Genomic DNA, 19,170 nt, shown 5'->3' with positions numbered 1-19,170 from the left:
GGATAAAAAGGTAGCATTAGTGTTTTATGTATTTCTTATAAAAATGTTTCTTTTTATTATTTGTAAGCTGAGGGGTGGGAGGGAGAGTTCAAATGAATATCAATGGGCATGCCACGGCCTCTTGCCCCTGCAAAGTAACTTGACTCCTGCATTACTTTGTGCATCTGGCTTTATGTGGGTACTGGGGAATTGAACCTGGGCCATTAGGATTTGTAAGCAAGTTCCTTTAATTACTGAGCCATCTACTTAGCCCCAGTTGACTTCATTGTAAACCTGAATATTGAAATTATTATTATTTATTGTGACACTCAATGTTGTTATTAGAATTAGGTTTTTGTTGTTTGTATGATTAAGGTAAATCAGTTTAGGGGCTGGAGAGATGGCTCAATATTAAATGCACTTGCTTGCAAAGCCTAATGACTTGTGTTTGATTCACCATTACTCATATAAAGCCATATGCATACAATGGTACATGCATTTGGAGTTTGTTGACAGTGCTAAGAGGTCTTGGTACACCCATTGTCATTCTTTCTCTTGTTCTGTTTCTCTTTTTCCCTCTCCTTGCAAATATTAATCAAAAAAATTTTTTTTGTTTGATTCTTTTCAAAATTAGAGTCTCACTGTAGCCCAGGCTGCCCTGGAATTCCATATGTAGTCTCAGGCTGTCCTTGAACTCATGGCACTCCTCCTACGTGCTGGGACTAAAGAAGTGTGTCAATACACCCAGTAAAATAATTTTAAAAATAAGTCAATTTAAATCAAAATCCATTTGACTGTTTTGTTTGTTGTTGTCTGCAGTCATACCACCCTGAATGTACTCGATCTCATCTGCTTGTACTTCCATGTATGGTATTCACAAATTACTATTTTAGTAACAAAATATTAGTATATTGACCATCTTCTGTACTTTACAAATCATGTAGTTTTTTTTAAATATCATGTAACTCATTTCTATAGGACATTTTAAACTTTTGACTCTCTTTCTGTTTTATAGTTGAAACACTGTAGTCGGTACATTCATGACTTATTTCCTTCACTCATCAAGAATTTGGACCCTGTACCACTTAGACATCTCCTTAATTTGGTCTCAGCTCTTGAGCCAAGTGTTCATACTGAACAGGTAATGCAATCAGAATATTGTGGTAAGTTTTTTTTTTTTTCTATAAAACTACAATTTATGTTGTTGTTTAGATAATTTCACTTTCAGCTTATCTATATAAATACTACTATTTCTATTTTGGAATGATTTTTAAATGTATTTATTTTTTTATTTTTATTTTTTTTGGTTTTTCGAGGTAGGGTTTCACTCTGGTCCAGGCTGACCTGGAATTAACTCTGTACTCTCAGGGTGGCCTTGAACTCATGGCGATCCTCCTACCTCTGCCTCCTGAGTGCTGGGATTAAAGGCGTGTGCCACCACGCCCGGCTTATATTTAATTTTTAAAAGTTTGACTTCAAGTTTCTAACCTTGTCTCTCTTTTTTAGACATTGTACTTGGCATCCATGTTAATTAAAGCTTTGTGGAATAATGCACTTGCAGCTAAGGCTCAACTATCTAAACAGAGTTCTTTTGCATCTTTATTAAACACTAATATTCCCATTGGAAATAAGAAAGGTTTGTAACATATCTTGTATTTTGTAACAGTGTGTAAACTTTTACTTTATGACTCAGATTTTTAAGCGTTTTCTACTAATTTGAGTTGGTCATCCCTAATCTGAAGATGTTAAATTTAATATGCTCTAAAATCCACAACTTTTTGAATGATGACATAACAATTTAAGTCCTAAGTGCACTAATAATAACATAAGGGTACCTTCAGATTTTGCTTAGCAACCTGAAAATGGAAGAAGTACTGTGTAAAGAACATATGAAACAGCCGGGCGTGGTGGCGCACGCCTTTAATCCCAGCACTTGGGAGGCAGAGGTAGGGGATTGCTGTGAGTTCGAGGCCACCCTGAGACTCCATAGTGAATTCCAGGTCAACCTGGGCTAGAGTGAGACCCTATCTTGAAAAACCAAGAAAAAAAAAAAAACAAAAAAACATATGAAACAAATGATTCTAGGCCATCCTGGGTAGAGTGAGACCCTAACTCAAAAAACTTAAAAAAAAAAAAAAGAGCTGGGCATGATGGTGTATGCTTTTCATCCCAGCACTAGAGAGGCAAAGGTAGAAGGATCACTGTGAGTTTAAAACCGGCCTGGGACTACAGAGTGAGTTCCACGTCAGCCTGGGCTAGAGCAATACCCTACCTCTAAAAATCCAAAAAGGAAAAAAAAAAAAATGAATTTTGTCTTTTTACTTGGGTCCTGTCCCCAAGATAGGCCATTGTGTTTATTCAAACATTCTAAAATCTTAATGCAAGCATTTCATATAAAAGATGATCTGGCTGTACTCACAAGTCTCTTTTTTTCCTTCTCCTTGCAAATAAATTAATCAAAAAAAATTTTTGTTTGTTTCTTTTCAAGATTAGAGTCTCACTATAGCCCAGGCTGACCTGGAATTCCATATGTAGTCTCAGGCTGTCCTTGAACTCATGGCACTCCTCCTATGTGCTGGGACTAAAGGAGTGTGTCAACACACCCAGCAAAATAATTTTAAAAATAAGTCAGTTCAAATCAATTTTCTTTTAAAATATGTCTGGTGTGGGAAGTAGGCAATTTGTGAATGGTTTAATAAATTGTGTTTGGTTCCTTTTTTTTTCTAAAGGTTTGCGTTCTTTTTATTTTTAATTATTTTTATTATTATTATTTTGAGACACAGAGAGAAAGAGGGAGATGGAGAGAATGAGCGCCCCAGGGCTTCCAGCCACTGCAAACAAACTCCAGACACATGTGCCCCCTTGTGCATCTGGCTAACGTGGGTCCTGGGGAATTGAACCTCAAACTGGGGTTCTTAGGCTTCACAGGCAAGCGCTTAACCGCTAAGCCATCTCTCCAGCCCTGGTTCCTATTTTTGATTTAATGTTCAAAGAATAATAAAGTTTTAGTACTTACTTTTTCACTCTTTTGTTTAATTTTCTGTCTTTTAGAAAAAAACACGAATGTTAGAAATAATTCTGAGTAGACCATAATAATGGAGTTCTTATGGATTTGCACTTAGCAGTTTATTGTATGTGTAACTTTGAAGGAATTTCTAAAACGTTATACATGTTAATTCAGTTTAAAAAGTTGTTTGTTAATTTCTTTTGGCGGGGAAGATGTTTTTAAGTAGGGTCTCACTCTAGCCAAGGCTGTCCTGGACCTCCCATACTGCACTTTCCGAGTGGAAGCTGAGGCTTATCTGAAGTTGTAGTCCTAGGCTGGCTTTAAACTCATGATGATTCTCTTACTTCTGCCTTCTAAGTGCTGTGATTAAAGGCGTATGCCATTATGCCTGGCTTTAAGTCAGTGTTTCTCTCTTGAGCACTATTTTAGGCCTTTTTATTCACGTACCCACAAGAACCGACACGTTTCCTATCTATATTTTGTTATGCTATCGAAACCAAGAAGCTTAGTCACTTAGAATGTTTCCTTCCTGTCTTTCCTTTTTCTTCAGAGGAAGAAGAGCTCAGGAGAGCAGCTCCTTCACCTTGTAAGTTGAGTCTCAAAATGGCAGTGTGTGACAATATTACCCAAAGTTTTGATGATCTTTGACTTGATTTGCCACAGTAATATGTTCACATTAAAGTCATAAATTTTATTTTGAGAAGATGACATAGATCTTGCCTCCTTTGCTCCTTTTCTGATCAAGTGTTGGGAATTGAACCCATGGTCTCAAGCATGCTAGTCTACTGTTGAGCTACAGCTCCATCTTACCAAGTTTAATTAAAATCATTAGCTTGATTTAATTGAAATCATGTTTGAAAATAAAATGACAGATGGTATCAAATTTAGGAGGTGTATGTTTGGCTATTAAGCATAAACCTTTTGGTAAAAAACTCAAGGAATCAAAGCATGATGTTCTGTTATGTGTGTATTATTTTAAATTTCAAGTGCAAATTGAAATATATACATATATACATACATACATACATACATACATACATACATATATGCATTTATTATTTAATTTGAGATAGGGAGAAAATGGGTGCACCAGGGCCTCTTACCACAGCTAATGAACTCCAGATGCATGTACCACTTTACAGTGGGTGCTGGGGAATTGAACCCTGCTTGGCAGGCTTTGGAAGCAAGTTCCTTTTAACTACTGAGCCATCTCTGCAGCTCTGAGGTTAAAATTAAAAATTCTCTCTTAGGGTCACCTGCAGCAAGTCCTCAAAGTAGTGATAATAGTGACACCCATCAAAGTGGAGGCAGTGACATTGAAATGGACGAGCAACTTATAAATAGAACCAAACATGTGCAGCAGCGACTTTCAGATACAGAGGTAAGTAGTGTTCTTCTCTTTTAAAGGAATTTAGAAACTTTTAGCCATATTTGCCATTTGAAGTCAGAATATAAATGTAATCCATGTTGACTGTTCTAAGTAGTATATTTTTCTTTATTTTTAAATTATTTCTATGAGTGTGCATTTATGGGTGTGTGCTTGTGATAACACACATGTGGCGGTCAGAGGACAACCCTGTGGTATTTCATTAAACTTTCATCTATCCTCTTACCTCTGTCTTCAAATACCTGGGATTAAAGACATGAACAACCGGGATCTCTTGTTATTGCTTGTGAGCTTTTGGATTCTGCTAGTTCCATCTCTCATTACTGTGCACCGGGATTACAGACACTTTGTGTCTGGCATTTTTTTTTCCCCCCTCAAGGAATAGTCTACTCTAGCTCTGACTGTCTTAGAGCTCACTCTGTACTTAGAGACTGGCATCAAACTCACAGCAATTCTCCTGCCTCTGCTTTCTTCTCTTAAAAAAATTTTTTTTGTTCAATTTTATTTGAGAGCGACAGGCAGAGAAAGAGGCAGAGAGAGAGAGAGGATTGGTGTGCCAGGGCCTCCAGCCACTACAAATGAACTCCAGATGCATGTGTCCCCATGGGCATCTGGCTACTGTGGGTCCTGGGGAATTGGGTCTCGAACCGGGGTCCTTAGGCTTCACATGCAAGCATATAACTGCTAAGCCATCTCTCCAGCCCCTGCCTCTGCTTTCTTGAGTGTTGGGATTAAAGGCATATGTCACTGCATGTGGCTTTTTTTTTTTTTTTAGAGTTATTTATTTATTTTTATTTGAGACGTGTGAGGGGAGAATGGGCATGCCAGGGCTGTAGCAACCTCACAAACTCCAGACCCATGTGCCACCCTGTGCATCTGGCTTATGTGGGAGAACTGAACCTGGGTCCTTAGGCTTTGTAGGCAAGTGCTTCAACCGCTAAGCCATCTTTACAGCCCTGAATGTGGCTTTTATGTGTGCACTGACGAAGATCAAATTTAGATTGGCAGCCTTGCAGTTAAATGCCTTTATTGGCTTGAGTCCCTCTCCTAGCCCCTCTAAGTGGCATTTTTTGGCATCTTTTGGGATTTTGAATATTTTGTTTCATTCAAAGCAATATGGTAGGACTGTGGCAGCCTTTTAAAAAGAACAGTGTGTCCATGCCAGTTAATTTATTCTTACTAATTTGAATTTTGAAGTTTATTTGTTTCTAAATACACAGGAATCTATGCAAGGAAGTTCTGATGAAACTGCCAACAGTGGTGAAGATGGAAGCAGTGGTCCCGGTAGCAGTAGTGGCCATAGTGATGGCTCTAGCAATGAGGTCAATTCAAGCCATGCTAGCCAGTCAGCTGGGAGCCCTGGAAGTGAGGTCCAGTCAGAAGATATTGCAGATATTGAAGCCCTTAAAGAAGATGATGAAGATGATGATCATGGCGACAAAACTCCTAAAAATACTTGTGGTACAGATCTTCGAAACAGAAACTTAGATAGTCAAGCAGGCATTTGCTTGGGGGAATCCCAAGGCACATCTGAAAGAAATGGGACAAGCAGTGGAATAGGAAAGGACCTCGTTTTTAACACTGAATCACTTCCATCAGTAGATAATCGAATACGAATGCTAGATGCCTGTGCTCACTCTGAAGACCCGGAACATGATATTTCAGGAGAAATGAATTCTGCTCACATAGTGCAAGGGTCTCAGGAGTCTTGTGTCTCACGAAGTGGGGACTTCCTTGGAGAGGCTATTGGAAATGAATTATTTAATTGTCGACAGTTTATCAGTCCACAGCACCACCACCACCACCACCACCATCACCACCACCACCATCACCATCACCACCACCACCACCACCACCACGATGGGTAAGCATGTTGAAAAGTAAATACTCAATTTATATTTTGTAAAGTGTAGTTTAGTTCCCATTTATTTTAGTTTATTGCTTTTTAGTAATAATGCAGTATATGAATGCAATTTACAAATAGATAAATTTTATAGTGAGCATCTTTAAAAAATCAAAATAGTTGGGTGTGGTGGCACATGCTTTTAATCCTAGCCGAAGTAGCAGGATTGCTGTGAGTTGGAGGCCAGTTTGGGACTACAGAGTGAGTTTCAGGTCAGCCTGAACTAGAGTAAGACCCTCCCTTGGAAAAAAAAATTGTACCAAGAGAAAAATGGGGCTCATTTTAATTATATAATTTGTTTGACTAAGGGAATATCTAAAGTACTATTACCAAACTAGCCAGTATAAAAATGAAGATTTTTTTTCCCTGAATATATACTGACCAGTTTTTGTGTATATGCTTGTGTTGTAAAGCCTGGAATCAAAAGCCAGTGGCTCCTACATGTAAGGCAAGCATCCACTACTTAGCTGTATCCCCAGCTCCTATATCTTATATTTCTAATACCCCTACATTTAAGACAGGTTTTCTGTGTAATGGCCTTATATATAATCACAGATACTGTATTGGAAAGCATAAATTTAGATCTCCAAGTCTTTGTAGCACTTGTCCTTGTCCCATAGGTAAGTATAAGATCATTTGTAGAAACTTCAAGTAAACTTTGGTGAAGAAAAGGGACACTTTATGCCATCTTTTTGTTTTTTTAAATTTTGTTTGTTTTTTGATATTTTGAGGTAGGGTTTCACTGTATTCCAGACTGACCTGGAATTCACTGTGTAGTCACAGGGTGACCTAGAACTCATGGTGATCCTCCTACCTCTGCCTCCCGAGTGCTGGGATTAAAGGCATGTGCCACCAGGATGGCTCCAACAGTAATAATAATAATAATAAATATTTTTTGTTTTTCTAGTTAGGGTCTCATTCTATCCCAGGCTGACCTGCAATTCACTGTGTATTGTCAGGGTGGCCTTGAACCCATAACAATCCTCCTACCTCTGTCTCCCAAGTGCTCGGCTTAAAGGCGTGTACCACTACACCCGGCAAAACATAAATTTTCAATGTGTAGTGTTTCTCAAGGTTGACACTATTGGCATTTTGAACCACATAATACATTTTCTTGAGTTCATAGAAGTGTCATTGTTGTTGGGTGCATTGTAGGTGGTTTCTAGTATACCTAGCCCTTGCCTTTCTGTAGATGACAGTAACCTCATTTGTAACAACAGAAAAATGTATTTAGACATTGCTAAATATTCCTGCTTGAAGCCAAATAAGCACTGTCAGAACCTTTGGTTTAATTCCTCATAGGATAGGTGTACACATTTAAAATGTCCCCATTATTGCTTAAAGCAGGTACATCAGTATAAAACTGAGATGTAGGATATTCTGTAGAAAGGGTTGCACATATCTTTTATAGTATTGTCATCCACTTTCATAGTAGTTCAAAAACTCAAATTATTGGGCTTCTGCGTGAGAAGGAAAAAACTTAGTAGCAGAGGGCCAGTAAGTTAAAAAGGAGATATAAAGGGAAGAGAAAGGAAGGGAGGAGGGTACTTAATAGGTTGGTATTGTATATTGTGTGTGTGTGTGTGTATGTATGTATGTATGTATGTATGTATGTGTGTGTGTGTGTGTATACATATATATATATATATATATATATATATATATATATATATATATATATATATATATAATGATTGAGATGGGGAGGGGATATGATGGAGAATGGGATCTCAAAGGGGAAAGTGTGTGGGGGGTATTACCATGGGATATTTTTTATAATCATGGAAAATGGTAATAAAAATTGAGGAAAAAAAACCTCCAATCATTAGACCTTAGAGGTCTATTCCACCAGTTACAATGATTTATTGTGTTGTTTAGGCCCTTTCCATATTTTGTATTTATGGCATTACTTATGAGTCTTTAAATGAAGTCTGAACTTCTCTTTATTTTGCATCCATTGTTCTTACATCCTTTAAAATACTCAGTGCAGTATGTTTTGTGTTTACTACTTAATAAGCCTTTATTAACCAGGCATGGTGGCACATGCCTTTAATCCCTGCACTCCAGAAGCAGAGGTAGGAAGATCACAGTGAATTACAGGTCAGCCTGTGCTAGAATGAGAACCTACCTCATAAAAAGGAAAAAGGCCTTTTTATGATAAAACAAAAAAATAAAAATTGGGCCAGAGAGATTGCTGAGTGGTTAAGGTACTTGGCCTACAAAACCTAATGACCCAAGTTCGATTCCCCAGTACTTATATGAAGCCAGATGCACAAAGTGGTGCATGCATGTGGAGTTTATCTGCAGTGGCTAGAGGCCCTTCTGTGCCCATGCTCTTTCTCTGTTTGCAAATAAATAAAAAAGTAAAATTAAAAAGCCTAGTGGGATGATGCACACCTTTAATCTTAGCATTCTGGGAAGCTAAGGTAAGAGTATGGCCTGGGCTAGAGTAAGACTCTACCTCAGAAAACAACCCCCCCCCCCCACAAAAAAAAAGCCTTTATTGAGATCAAGGAATTTAATTTGGAGACTTATTTTTGTAGTGGTCCTGAAGATGAAACCCAGGGTATGTTGATGTGTACATACCTTTGCTCCTCCCCAATTAATATTAACTCTTCCAAGATTGCAGCCTTAAATTGGAATATTTTCCAGTAAATCCCACTTGATTCTGCAGTTACATGAATAAATTTAAATTTTCTGGTTTTATTTTGTGACTTTGAATCTATGAAATAATATATGACAGTGAGTATAAACTGGTATTGCTAAAAATGCTTCTTTTTTGCTATAAGTTCAAGGCCACCCCAAGACTACATAGTGAACTCCAGGTCAGTTTGAGCTAGAGAGAGACCTTATCTCAGAAAACCAAAAAAAGAATAAACAAGACTTTTGTGGGATATATATATATACACATACATACATACATATACGTATACGTATACATACACATACATACATACATATATACATACATACATATATATATATATATATTATATATATATATACACACACACACACACATAAGTATGTTTTGTTTTTTTGGGGGGGGTTTTCGAGGTAGGGTTTCACTCTAGCCCAGGCTGACCTGGAATTCACTATGGAGTCTCAGGGTGGCCTCGAACTCACAGCAATCCTCTTACCTCTGCCTCCCAAGTGCTGGGATTAAAGGCGTGTGCCACCATGCCCGGCTGAGTGGGGTATATTTATGTATCTTAAAATAGAATGTTTATATATTAATTAGTTAATGAGTAATTCTAACATTGGTGCCTTAGGTTTTGCATATATTTATTTTCCATGTGTATTTTTAAGAACCTTTCATATCTGAATGCCTTGCCTTTTACTGTAAAGTAGCTTGGTTTTGATTATATAATAATTTGTATCAAATATTTTCACAGAGAGTTTTAAAATACCATTTGTGAAGTTGGATTAAGACTAATTACTAGGAGTAGGATAGATACAGCTCAATGGAAGAGTGCTTGACTAGCATGCAGGAGCCCCTGGGTTTGATCCCAGTACCAAAATAAAAAAGTTTGGGGCTGGAGAGATGGCTTAGCGGTTAAGCGCTTGCCTGTGAAGCCTAAGGACCCTGGTTTGAGGCTCGGTTCCCCAGGTCCCAAGTTAGCCAGATGCACAAGGGGGCGCACGCGTCTGAAGTTCATTTGCAGTGGCTGGAAGCCCTGGCGCGCCCATTCTCTCTCTCTCCCTCTGTCTTTCTCCCTGTGTCTGTTGCTGTCAAATAAATAAATAAAAAATGAACAAAAAAGTATTTAAAAAAAATTTGTAATTACTAAGTTTTTGGTTTTCTATGTGTTGTAGGCATATGGTTGATGATATGCTTAGTGCAGATGATGTCAGTTGCAGTAGCTCACAGGTCAGTGCAAAATCAGAAAAAAATATGGCTGATTTTGATGGTGAAGAATCTGGATGTGAAGAGGAACTAGTTCAGATAAATTCTCACGCAGAACTAACATCTCATCTCCAACAACATCTTCCTAATTTAGCATCTATTTATCATGAACATCTCAGTCAAGGTAAGATTCTATAGTTATGTTATCATCTTCAAAACACTTTAATTGCCGTTTGAAAAGAATTGTTAATGTTGCCGAGCGTGGTGGCGCACGCCTTTAATCCCAGCATTTGGGAGGCAGAGGTAGGAGGATCGCTGTGAGTTCGAGGCCACCCTGAGACTCCATAGTGAATTCCTGGTCAGCCTGGGTTAGAGTGAAACCCTACCTCAAAAAACCATTAAAAAAAAAAAACCAAAAGAATTGTTAATGTTATTCTTTAAGTGCTTTTGTTCAAAATAACTTAAATGAAGCAGGGTATGGTGGTGCATGCCTTTAATCCCAGCACTTGGGAGGCAGAAGTAGGAGGATCACCATGAGTTTGAGGTCACCCTGAGACTACATAGTGAATTCCAGGTCAGCTTGAGCTAGAATGAGACCCTACCTTGGGGGGGAAAAAATTAAACGAACCTGGTGTGGTGGCACACACCTTTAATCCCATCACTGGGAAGGTAGAGGTGGATTTCTGAGGGTTTGAGGCCAGCCTGGGACAAAGCAGATCCTACCTCGAAAAAAATAAAAATAGAAAAAATAACTTACATGATAGTTTTCTTTCCAAGATAATGAAATTACTGAAGCACACCACATGAATATAAATAGGTCCTGGTGTATTTTCATTTTTCACTTATTAGAGGTACTGAGGATTGAAGTGAGGGTCTTAATCATTGTTGGCCATTGCTCTGCCACTGACCTATATTCCCATCCAGGACTAGCGGGCTTATCAAGAGATGCCTGCTGGGAAAGACAATGAAATTTTATTTTCTTTTTCAAGGTAGGGTTTCACTCTAGCCCAGGCTGACCTAGAATACACTCTGCACTCTCAGGCTGGCCTCAAACTCTCAGTGATTCTCCTACCTCTGCTTCCCAAGTGCTGGTATTAAAGGCATGTGCTACCATATATCCATCAACAATGAATTTTTTAAAACTTTTTTTTTTTTTTTTTTTTTTTTTTTTTGAGAAAGAGGGAGATAAAAAAGAAAATTGGCGAGCCAGAGCCTCTAGCCACTGCTAAAAACTCCAGGCATATGCACCATTTTGTGCATCTGGCTTACGTGGGTCCTGGGGAATCGAACCTGGGTCCTTTTACTTTTCAGGCAAGCACCTTGACTGCTAAGCTACATCTCTAACCTCGACAGTGAATATTTATGGAATCGATCCTGTGTCCTTCGGCTTTGTAGGCAAGCACCTTAACTGCTAAACCATCTCTCTGGCCCCCCAAATCTACTGTTTATAAGTAGAACAAATAACAGATTTATACTTTAGAAAATGTATAGTTGTAATAAGTTTTATTTTCTAAAATTTTAATACTTAAAAATAATACTTAAAACAAAACACATTGTAAGATTCCATTTCTCTTCTAAAGAATTTCTTTTAAAGATTTTATTTTTTGAGCTGGGCGTGGTGGCACATTCCTTTAATCCCAGCACTCAGGAGGCAGAGGTAGGAGGATTGCCATGAGTTCAAGGCCATCCTGAGATTACAGAGTTAATTCCAGGTCAGCCTGGACCAGAGTGAGACCCTATCTCAAAAAACCAAAAGAAAACCAAAAAAAAAAAAAAAAAAAAAATTATTTATTTATTAGTCAGTGAGAATGGGTGTGCTAGGGCATCTAGCCACTGCAGACACATGTGCCACTATGTGCATGTGGCTTATGTGGGACCTGGAGAATTGAATCTGGATCCTTAGGCTTCACAGGCATGCGCCTTAACTGCTAAGCCATCTCTCCAGCCCCCTAAAATTTTTTTTAAGTATTTTATTTATTTATCTATTTAAGAGAGAGAGAAAGAGGCACAGAGAAAGAGAGAATAGGCACACCAGAGCCTCTAGCCACTGCAAATGCCAGGCACAAGCTCCACCTTGTGCATTTTGCTTATGTGGGTTCTGGGGAATTGAACCTGGCGGCTTTGCAGGCAAGCCCCTGAACTGCTAAGCCATCTCTGCAGCCCAAGATTCCATTACTTATATCCTTATAGTGGACTCATTTGTAAAGGCAAGGATAGTGGTTGGAACTATGGATGGTTAGAGAAAATAAGAAAGGGTGCTGGAAAAAAAGAAGAATGAAAAAAGAAAAAAAATAAAGAAAGGGTGCTGGAGAGATGACTCAGTTGTTAAGGTGTTTGCCTACAAAGTGAGATGCACAAAGTGGCACATATATCTGGAGTTCATTTGCAGTGGCTGAAGGCCCTGGTGTGCCCATTCTCTTATCTGTCTGTCTGTCTGTCTGTCTCTCTCTCTCTGCTTGCAAATAAATTTTAAAAATAAATAAAATAGGGTCACTGCTAAAGGCCTGAGGTGTTTCTTAAATCTGTGTTGATGAAAATATTTGAGAGATGATTATTCCAATATTTCAAGTTGATCCTAAGGTTATGGAACTTGACCAAACTTGGGAGAATGGAAAAAAGAATAGGATAAATGGTAATAGAGCCAGGGAGGGTGGCATATGCCCATACTCCTGGTACTTGGGAGGCTCATATAGAATAATCTCACATTTGAGTCCATTTTGGGCTATGTATCAAAAGCCTGACTCAAAAAAGGTGTCATAATAAGCTGGATGTGGTACCATACAACTTTAATACCAGCACTTGGGAGGCAGAGGTACAAAGATTACTGAGAGTTCGAGGCCCGCGTGAGACCACATAGTGGATTCCAGGTCAGCCTGGGCTAGAGCAAGACCTTACTTTAAAAAAAAAAAATTATTTTTAAAATTTTTATTAGCTGGGCATGGTGCATTTAATCCCAGCATTCACGATGCATAGGTAGGATCACTATGAGTTTGAGGCTACATAGTGAATTCTAGGTCAGCTGGGACTACAGCGAAACTTTACCTCAAAAAAATATTATATGTATATTTATTTGCAAGGAGAGACAGAATGGGGAATGTTGTGAATGGGTGCACAAGGGCCTCTAGCCATTGCAAATGAGCTTCAGCTCCATGCTTTTCTTTGTGTATCTGGCTTAATGAGGGTACTGGAGAATTGAATCTGGGCTGTCTTTCTTTGGGTGTTTTCCAGCGAGAGCATTTAATCTTGCTGAGCCATCTCAAACACTGAAACTTTTTTTTTTTTTTTTTTTAAGGTAGAGTCTCACTCTAGCTCAGGCTGACCTGGAATTCACTATAGAGTCTCAGGGTGGCTTTGAACTCATGACAATCCTCATACCTCTGTCTCCTGAGTATTGGGATTAAAGGCATGCACCACCACACCCGGCTTTCAAACACTGAGTTTTTTATTACTTTTTTTTCTCTGTCTTGGTTACTCCATCCCCACGCTGACCTGGGACACACTTGTAGCTCCAGGCTATCCTTGAATTTACAGAGATCTCTTAGGTCTGCCTCCCTAGTGGTGAGACGGAAGGTATATGCCATCACACCTGGTCTAGCTCTTTTTATTTTGAGATAGTATCTTATCAAGTTGCTCAAGCAGGTCCCTTTATTTTTGCAAAATATGGTTGAGGGCACCAGTTTGCCTTATTATTTTATTTATTTATTTATTTGGGTTTTTTGTTTGTTTGTTTATTTATTTATTTGAGAGAGAGAGAGAATGAGAATTGTGCACCAGGGCCTCCAGCCACTGCAAATAAACTCCAGATGTGTGCGCCCCCTTGTGCATCTGGCTAACATGGGTCCTGGGGAATCGAACCTTGAACTGGGGTCCTTAGGCTTCACAGGTAAGTGCTTAACCACTAAGCCATCTCTCCAGCCCAAACAATAGAAGCTTTTTTTTTGTTGTTGTTGTTCTTCAAGGAGTGGTCTCACTGTAGCTCAAGTTGAACTGGAATTCACTATGTAGTCCCCGGGTGGCTTTGAACTCATAGCGGTCCTCCTACCTCTGCCTCCCGAGTGCTGAGATTAAAGGCATGCGCCACCACACCTGGCTTTTTTTTTCCTTTTTTTTTTTGAGATAGGGTTTCTCTCTAGTCCAGGTTTACCTGGAATTCACTATGTAATCTCAGGGTGGCCTTCATTGTGTAGTCTTAGGGTGGACTCACGATGATCCTCCTACCTTTGGTTCCCAAGTGCTGGGATTAAAAGTGTGTGCTACCATGCTTGACTTTTTTCTTTTTGTATTTTTGGTTTTTGAGGTAGGGTCTTACTCTAGCTCAGGCTGACCTGGAATTCACTATGTATTCTCAGGGTGGCCTCAATCTCAGGGTGATCCTCCTACCTCTGCTTCTCCAGTGCTGGGATTAAAGGTGTGTGCCACCATGCCTGGCTCCATCTTTTATTCTTCTAACACAGTTAAAAAATTAACCATATGGATCCAGGTGTGTTCTGTGTCTTCTGAGAAAACCAGTATAGGATGATCATGTCACCTGAGGAAATTGAGATCAGCCTGGCAACATAGTGACACTCCCATTTCCCTCATAAAACAACAGAAGCCCCCAAATTAAATCTAGGCAAGCGACTTGAACAAGTAAAAAAAAGACATAAATGAGTAATAGTACATTCATTCCTCCATGCTAGAGAATCAGACCCAAGGACTAACATGCTAGGTAAACCATTTTACCACTGAGGTGTATCCCTTATCCCATTACATATATTCATAATGTCTAGTGATCTAAACATATCTTTAAAAAATATTTTCTTGGGCTGGAGAGATGGCTTAGTGGTTAAGCACTTGCTGTGAAGCCTAAGGACCCTGGTTCAAGGCTCTATTCTCCAGGACCCACATTAGCCAGATGCACAAGGGGATGCACGCGTCTGGAGTTCATTTGCAGTGGCTGGAAGCCCTGGCGTGCCCATTCTTTCTCTATCTGCCTCTTTCTGTCCCTGTCACTCTTAAATAAATTAAAATGAATAAAAAAATTAAAAAAAATATTTTCTTTATTTCTTAGAGAAAGAGGCAGAGAGAGAATGAGTATGCCGGGGTCTCTAGGTACTGCAAACAAACTACAGACAGATAAACCACCTTGTGCATCTAGCTTACATGGTCAGTGGGGAATTGAACCTGGATTGTTAGGCTTTGTAGGCATTCAACTAACTGCTAAGCCATCTCTTTAGCCCTAAACCTTATAACTTAATATTAACATGGAAAGGGGAGTCACAATTTAAAACCACATTGAAATGGTTCTATATACATTAAAAAGAAGGTAAAATTGGGGGCTGGAGAGATGGCTCAGTGGTTTAAACGTGCTTGCTAGTAAAGCCTAATGGTTCATATTTAATTCTTCAGTACCCACATAAAGCCAGATGCAAAATGTGGCTAATGTATCTGGAGATTGTTTGCAATGGCAGGAGGCCCTGGTATGCCCGTTTGCTCTTCCATTTTCATTATCTCTCTCTTTGTAAATTAATAAATAAAAAAAATTTTTTTAAAAAAATTTGGTAAGGTCTGGGGAGATGGCTCAGTGGTTAAGGCATTTGCCTGCATTGCCTGACAACGTGGGCTTGATTCCTCAGTACCCATGTAAAGCAAGATGCTCAAAGTGGTACATATGTCTGGAGTTCTTTTTCAGTGACTAGAGACCCTGATTCTTTTTTTTTTTTTTTAATTAATTTATTTTTTTATTTGAGAGTGACAGACACAGAGAGAAAGACAGATAGAGGGAGAAAGAGAGAACGGGTGCGCCAGGGCCTCCAGCCTCTGCAAACGAACTCCAGATGCGTGTGCCCCCTTGTGCATCTGGCTAACGTGGGACCTGGGGAACCGAGCCTTGAACCAGGGTCCTTAGGCTTCACAGGCAAGCGCTTAACTGCTAAGCCATCTCTCCAGCCCCTAGAGACCCTGATTCTTATGTTCTCTCTCTCTCTCTCCCCCTTTGTCTCTCTCTCCTTGCAATAATTTATATATTTTTTAAGGTAGGGTCTTCCTCTAGCCCAGGCAGACCTGGAATTCAGTATATAGTCTCAGAGTGGCCTCTAACTCATAGCAATTCTCCTATCTCTGCCTCCTGAGTGCTGGGATTAAAAGAGTGTCCCACTATTTCCATTTTATAAATTGTTATTTATTAATATTATGATTGTAAATAACGTATTTATAAATCATTACCATATTACTAAGAAGAATACACTTAGGCTGTGCATGGTAGCACACACCATAACTCCCAGCTCTAGGAAGGCAGCTATGAGGATTGCTGTGAGTTCAAGACCAGCCTGGGTCTACAGAGTGAGTTCTGGGTTAGCCTGTGCTAGAGTGAGGCCTTCCTTGCCTCTACAAAAAAATGTAATTATTATTATTTAAAAGCAAATACATTTATTACATAGTGGGATAATGGGTTATGATTGTGAATAACATCATTCAATATTGAGCAACTCTTGAGAGAGAGAGAGTGTGTGTGCTACATACACAGATAGAAAAAGAGCAAGCAAGCTCTTGCAAGAGAAGGATCTTGCCAGGGCCTCCTGCCAATGCAAATGGACTCCAGATGCATGAACCACTCTATTCATCTGGCTTTACATGTATACTGGGTTATTGAACCATTATGCTTTGCAAGTACCTTAGCTGCTGAGATATCTCTCCAGCCTTGTGGTTTTGGTTTTTTTTTGTTGTTTTGGTGGTAGGGTCTCACTCTAGCCTAGGCTGACCTGGAATTTACTACCTAATCTCAGGGTGGCCTTGAACTCAAGATGGTCCTCCTACCTCTGCCTCCCGAGTACTGGAGTGCTGGGATTAAGGGCCTGGCTATTGTTGTTCTTATTATTTTGGTGAACCCCTAAATTTAGTTAGGATTGCTTAAATGAGCATGGGTGGGAGACCGATTGTTTCTAGGGATTATAAAATCATAGTAATTTTGGGCTGGAGGGATGCTTAGTGGTTAAGACATTTGCCTGCAAAACCAGAGGACCCAGGTTTGAATCCCCAGGACCCATGTAAGCCAGATGTACAAGGGTGCACAAGTGTCTGAAGCTTGTTCGCAGTGACTGGAAGCCCTGGCATGCCCATTCTCTCTCTCATTCTATCTCTCTCCCTCCCTCAAATAAATAAATAAACATCAATAAAAAAATAATAAAATCATAGTAATTTTTGAGAAAGGTTTGTTTTGTTTTGTAATGCAAGGGAATGACGTCTTATAAAATAAAATAGATACCTACCATATTACCCAACTCTTTTTGCTTTAGATTTTTATTCAGTAAGTGAAAACATATTGACAAAAGTATTTATGTACATGGCGTTGGTGGTGCAGCTCATACATAGAATACCTGGCTAGTATGAATGAACACTAAGTTCGATCCCCATCTCTACATGAAACTGGACATAGTGCTGCATGTCTATAACCCCAGCACTTGGGATGGGAAGTTGAGGCGGAATGATCATAAGTCCAAGGTCATCCTCAGCTGTACATAGTGAGCAGAAGACCAGCATTGCAAATGTGAGACCCTGTTTCATAAAACAACAAAAACCCTGTTCATGTATATTCATACCTCACTGATAAGTGTCTAACAGAATGAGCTGGTTTATTCACATAGTGCATAAATAAAAAAGTCAAACATCATGAATGAAAATCTAAAAAAGGTGGAGGGTGTATGAGATGGCTCAGTAGATAAAGAGCCTTGTAAAGCCTGCCAGCCTTGAGTCCTATTCCTCAGCCACCCACATGAAACTGGATGCAAAAAGTGGCACAAGTATGGAATCAGAGGTAGGATTGCTATGAGTTCGAGGCCAGCCTGGGACTACAGAAGTGAGTTCCAGGTCAGCCTGGACTAGAGTGAGACTGAACTTGCGGGGGGAGGGGGAGGGGCATCGGGGAGGATAGACATTAACTTGTGAATATATAAATAGAAAGTAGTTTTTCTTTTTCTTTTTTTTTTTATGGGTCTCTTATTCTTTTATTTTATTTTTTTTATTTTTATTAACATTTTCCATGATTATAAAATATATCCCATGTTAATTCCCTCCGGTTTTTCTTTTTTTTTTTAAGAAAATTCTTTTTCTTTAAAATTTTTTTTTAATTTATTTTTTTTAATGAAATGTTTTATTTATTTATTTGCAAGCAAAAAGAGAGATAGAGAAAAGAGAGATAGGTAGAGAGAATGGAGCATACCAGGGCCTCCAGCCACTGCAAACAAACTCCAGGTGCATGCACCACTTTGTGCAGCTGGCTTTACGTGGGTCCTGGGGTATCAAAGCAGGGTTGTTAGGGCATGCAAGGGCCTTAAAGCATTGAGCCATCTCTTCAGCCCTCTAGCAAATTCTTTTTTTTTTATTTTTTATTTTTAATTTTTATTAACATTTTCCATGATTATAAAATATATCCCATGGTAATTCCCTCCGGTCTTTCTTTTTTTTTTTTAAGCAAATTCTTTTTCTTTAAAATTTTTAAGGTTTATTTATTTATTTATTAGAGAGAGAGAGAGAGAGAGCACTTGTGCATGAGAGCGAGCGAGCAAGCACGTTCAAGCAAGCAAGTAGACCATGGCCTGTAGCCACTGCAAGTGAACTCCAGACACATGAGCTACTATGTGCATCTGGCCTGTGTGGGACCTGGAGAATTGAATCTGGGTCCTTTGGCTTTTCAGGCAAGTGCTTTAACCACTGAGCCATCTCTTCAGCCCATAAAAATATTTTTGAAAAACTGCATTCTAGGGCTGAAGAGATGGCTCAGTGGTTAAGCACTTGCCTGTGAGTCTTAAGGACCCTAGTTTGAGGCTCGATTCCCCAGGACCCATGTTAGCCAGATGCACAAGGGGGCACAAGCATCTGGAGTTCGTTTGCAGTGGCTGGAGGCCCTTGATGCATCCATTCTCTCTCTCTCTATTTGCTTCTTTCTGTCTGTGTCTATATCTCTCAAATAAATACAAAATGAAACAAAAAATATTAAAAAAAAAATACACCTGTGAAAAAAAATACAACTGTGGGGCCTGGAGAGATGTCTCAGTGGTTAAAGTTCTTGT

At 39.2% G+C, this 19,170-nt stretch overlaps 1 protein-coding gene across 1 annotated transcript in view; it reads left to right on the top strand.

Moving 5' to 3' along the window:
• Usp34 (ubiquitin specific peptidase 34) overlaps positions 1-19,170 on the top strand; it is a 299,630-nt gene that overhangs the window by 81,275 nt on the left and 199,185 nt on the right. The window contains exons 11-16 of the mRNA XM_045147284.1: positions 995-1,120; positions 1,486-1,615; positions 3,537-3,572; positions 4,237-4,367; positions 5,594-6,237; positions 10,093-10,307. Of these exons, the coding sequence (XP_045003219.1) occupies positions 995-1,120; positions 1,486-1,615; positions 3,537-3,572; positions 4,237-4,367; positions 5,594-6,237; positions 10,093-10,307 (1,282 nt within the window). The remainder of the gene's footprint in view (positions 1-994; positions 1,121-1,485; positions 1,616-3,536; positions 3,573-4,236; positions 4,368-5,593; positions 6,238-10,092; positions 10,308-19,170) is intronic.

This window comes from Jaculus jaculus, chromosome 4 (genome assembly GCF_020740685.1).
Source record: "Jaculus jaculus isolate mJacJac1 chromosome 4, mJacJac1.mat.Y.cur, whole genome shotgun sequence".
Classification (NCBI taxonomy): Eukaryota; Metazoa; Chordata; class Mammalia; order Rodentia; family Dipodidae; genus Jaculus; species Jaculus jaculus.
This window is presented reverse-complemented; position numbering and strand designations above follow the sequence as displayed.